The sequence below is a fragment of the Arachis hypogaea genome, chromosome 20, assembly GCF_003086295.3.
Source record: "Arachis hypogaea cultivar Tifrunner chromosome 20, arahy.Tifrunner.gnm2.J5K5, whole genome shotgun sequence".
In the NCBI taxonomy this organism is placed as follows: domain Eukaryota; kingdom Viridiplantae; phylum Streptophyta; class Magnoliopsida; order Fabales; family Fabaceae; genus Arachis; species Arachis hypogaea.
The window spans coordinates 5,489,780-5,494,063 of record NC_092055.1 but is presented as its reverse complement, the minus strand read 5'-3'; the positions used below and the strand labels follow the sequence as shown (position 1 = coordinate 5,494,063).

Below are 4,284 nucleotides of genomic sequence, written 5' to 3'. Positions count from 1 at the left end.
GACACGTTACAATCAAAGCTGGAAAACAGAATAAGGGCTGGAAAACAGAATAAGGGCATTAGACATATTTGCTTATTTATTCATTGCTAAAACCTCATAATTCTTAAGGGCATATATTCTTATTTATTCATTTCAAAGGTTGCTGCATACACTTAGTGTTAATTCTTAAGGGCCTATTTATATATTAGAATAGGAAATATCTCTTAATAAACTTTATATATGTAAAAGAATAAGGCATAATAAGTGGCTGACAACAAAGAACCCTTCAGATATTTCTAATCCATGTTACATTTTGTGATTTATTTCTAGCATAATTATCCTTACCATATCTAAATATCCATGTAAAATCCCCTAAAAATAAATAAAATTGAACACGCAATTATCCATGTTACATTTTGTAATGGTTTTTAATCCGAAACCCCAAGTATAGACATGCTTAGCCTGAACACACACATACATACCTCTCCACTTGGAACCTTTGATTTCTGTCTCACAAGGGATCCAGCAGCAACCATCGCATGTTTCTCAACAACAACACCGTCAAGTAGTGTTGCACCCATACCAACAAAAGCCGGTCGACAACCACACTCTCATACCATTGTTAAGCATCTAAAGAAAGTGGAAACCACACCTTAAAAGCTAACTGATAAGAGAGAAGAACTACTCTCCTTATATACAACATCAAGCATCCCATAGTATCCGAGCTAGAACTTTGAGCATCCCATTATACCAAGTCCCTAACACAAGGATGGATATTATTATTAGTTCATCATCAATGGAACAAGAACAAGGTAAAGAGAACAAAGAAGAAGAAGCAGAAGTTCCTAAAGGAGGGGTGGTGGTTCCTTCTAGAAGCAGAGCTAGGAGGAAAACCAAACCAAGAAAGAGCAGTTAGTTTATGTATTATACATGATTATTATTTATAATTTATGATAATTAGTTCTTTTCTTTATTTCAGAAAGAAAAAAAGATTGGTTTCATGGATGGTTATGTTTAGGTTTTTTGAGGAATGACTGATATCAAGAGGTGATATTGTTATTGGGAATTAAACAAGAAGTTTCAATTATCAAAACCAAACTCCTCTTCAAGTTCTTATATATATATATATATATATATAAAGATTGAAGATTAATCTTTATCTATCTTGGAGGGTTAATAAGTATTCTAATCCTTGCTTGAATACTAATTATAAGTAGATTTGAATTTCTTTAATAGTGTGGTTATGGATGAATATGTTGGTGATTGGTAGTGAAACTGCCATTGACAAAAGTAAATTCATTAAGACCTTCTTGATGCAACTCTTTGAGGTATCTCTATTTTATTCTCTATTTTGGTTGAGTAGCACTACGTAGTGACTAGTGACTAACTTTAGTATTAAGTACAGGTTTTTCATTTAATATTTTTAAATTGCCCTTTATATTTCAAGAGTAGTTTTTAATGTATATTTTAAAAAAAGACAAAAGTATAATTTAAAATTTGAAATTTAATTATTAAGAAAATAATATTTAAGATGAAATTATAATGCTGAAATATTATTTTAGGTACAAAATCATTTTGCAGATCCTCCTATTATTTCACTCCTAATTGAAAAAAAAGTTCCACATCTTGCTTAAAAGATGGTAATTTTTTTATTTTTTAATCATTCCTAAAGCTTGTTTAGTTTTTCTCTACGGTAATATTACTGTTGTGGTGTCTCCTGCAAGCTCATGTTCTCCAATGCCAAATTTGGTGCCTCTAAGGTTGCATTGGCCACAAGATTTCCATCCTTAATCTTGACAGGGCTAACCTCAGAGAGAAGGTCCAAGCATGATGGTGCTTCACATACCGCTTGAAGCAGGGAGTGAGCCTTCCAATACCCTAAAAGAAATTGTTCAGTGACATCACTCGACGGATCATAAGCTAAAGGCCCAGATGTCAACGGATAATAAGCTGAAGCCTGCATCATCTCAATCAAACAATTTAACAAATCAAGATTGACATCAATCAATTCTACTAAGAAAAGATCAACTGAAACGGTAGAAGATCATACATACAGGATATCCAGATAATGATGGTTGGGGAACACGAAACTTCAATTTCAACTGAAAATTTTTCATATGGATGTAGTGTTCTGACAAGTCAATTGTGCCAGATGCCTTGCGAGACTCAAACATGGACAGTAGAGAGAACCAACTTGAAGCATCATTTAAGGCGTCCATGGCAAGGCGACGGCCTTGGATGGTGGTGAGATCGCAGGAGAGAGCAATGTGGGTGCATAGGGCTCCCAGGTTGAAGAGAACAGAGGCCTTCTCCAAATGGATGTTATGCTGAGAAGAGTCCTGTTGAGGGTTGATGGCATTGTACCAAACAAAGATAGGTGGGTTGGGTGTGGCATTCATAGGAAAGAAAGGCACAATCATGCAAAGGCATTTGAAATAACGGATGAGGCAGTCACGGCGAAGGGGTAGCGAAAGGTCATCACGCAGCATCTCATTGCGCAATTTGTGTAGCATTTCGAGAAGGCCTTCTACTCTCTCTGCCACACTCTCAGAGTATTTGAGGACAAAGTAATTGCGGAGGGACTCATAGAGATTCAAGGACTCGCTCTTCTTCAAAGGAAGGAATGCAAGAATATCTGACGACGAAGAAGACAACGAAGATGAGAGGATTGCCGAATCTGTTGGATAAGGAGGAGGCATGTCCCATGGGTAAGCCACCAGCTTTCCATCCTTCATCATCTTGAAAGGATTGTACTCGGAGAGGATGAGGTCAACATACTGGTTTTGGTATTTCCTCGAGAGGCTGCAAAGCCCTCTAACTAATATCTCAGTGACACATTCTGTATCATGATCAAGAGCACAAGATTGGACCAATGACCATACTCCAGCAGGTCGCTCGGATTCGGGTAGGATGGATGATTTCCTCTGACAAGCCTCCGCCTGAAAGAATGTTGCCTTCTGGTAAAGATGAGTTATCCAGGTTCGGTCAAAAGAGAGGACATGTTTGCTTGCATCCGTATCAGTATATATCAGTTCAGCTGCTATATGATAAAGCTTATAAACCTACACATCATCATCATCATCATCATCATCAATTTATCATCATTAGAATGAAAAATAATTGTAAAATCAATCAAGAGTGAAGACAGACCGACATAAACGATCGGGCACATCGGTGTTGTTGGAGAACGTAACTGGCGTCGTTGTTGTTGAGCTGTTGCTGTAATTCGAGCTCGGAAGCCTGAGCTAAGAAGAGGTGGTGCAGAAACTCGGCGAAGACGAGAGTCAAATCGAGGGTGGCGGAGACCACGTCCTTGGTAAAAACCTTGCAGAGTTGGAAGAAGAAATTGGCGGCAACTTTAAAGGCTTCCGTTGCAAGGTGACGGCCAAGGGCGGTGGAACGGTCGCAAGAGGCAGCAATCTGGCTGTAGATGGCTCCAAGGTTGAAGACAACAGCGGCCTTCTACAATTGGATGGCGCTGCGCTGTGAGGAGACCCCATCCGGATGGTCAGGGTTGAAGGCGTCGTACCAGACAAAGAAAATGGGATCGGCGTCGGAAGAGATAGAGGTGAAGAGTGGCTCAACCATGGAAAGGCATTTGAAGTAGTGGAGGAGGCAGTCACGTTGCATTGGAAGGGAGAGGTCCCCTCTACGCTCCACCATGTCCCTGCGGCATTTGTTTAGGGTCTCGAGAACGCTTTCAACTTTTTGTGCATCGCTCTCTGAGTATTTTGAGGCTACCAACTTAGTAATGGCAGGTACAGCTCCACCGGATCAGTCTTTTTCAGTGGGATTGACAGCATCGTTTCCGGGTTCAACAATCCCCGATAATTGTTGTTCATGGCGGCGTCGAATTATGATAAGATTAGGAATCCCGGAATTGGAATTGGAATTGGATTTGCAAATTCCCCATAGATCCCCGCCTCTTTTAAGTTTGAATTCCGCTGGTCAATAGATTTTTGTACAATGTGTATAATGGACTGTTTATTTGATTTAATAGGAGTTAAAAATAAAAATTATTTACATTTATTTATAATATATAAAAGTTAATACCAATTTTCTATTATTAAAACAAAAAACTCTTATCTATTATTATTCAATTGAAACATTAAGTATTAATTAAATACAATAAATATACATTAAAAGTGTCATCATAATAATAATTATAAAAAAATTCAATTACAAATATTCAAATTCTACAGCTTATATATATTAAAACTCTTATTACTCTTCATTTTTTAATCTCTCATACTAATTATAAAAATTTTTTAAATTTAATATAACATTTTTATATGTTTTTTATTC

At 37.4% G+C, this 4,284-nt stretch overlaps 1 protein-coding gene and 1 long non-coding RNA gene across 2 annotated transcripts; one reads left to right on the top strand and one right to left on the bottom strand.

The window, feature by feature from the left end:
• Positions 1–434: 434 nt before the first annotated feature.
• Positions 435–3,241, bottom strand: LOC112786786 (uncharacterized). Its single transcript, XM_025830161.3, has 4 exons — positions 3,130–3,241; positions 2,034–3,041; positions 1,683–1,936; positions 435–737 (listed from the first exon to the last, which is right to left on the bottom strand). Exons 1-4 carry the CDS (start codon positions 3,133–3,135, stop codon positions 725–727), a joined length of 1,281 nt encoding a protein of 426 aa, XP_025685946.2. The 5' UTR covers positions 3,136–3,241; the 3' UTR covers positions 435–724.
• On the top strand, positions 1,914–3,995 carry LOC140182738 (uncharacterized). Its single transcript, XR_011878821.1, has 2 exons — positions 1,914–2,053; positions 2,132–3,995. It is a non-coding gene; the product is annotated as an uncharacterized lncRNA (long non-coding RNA).
• Positions 3,996–4,284: the final 289 nt, after the last annotated feature.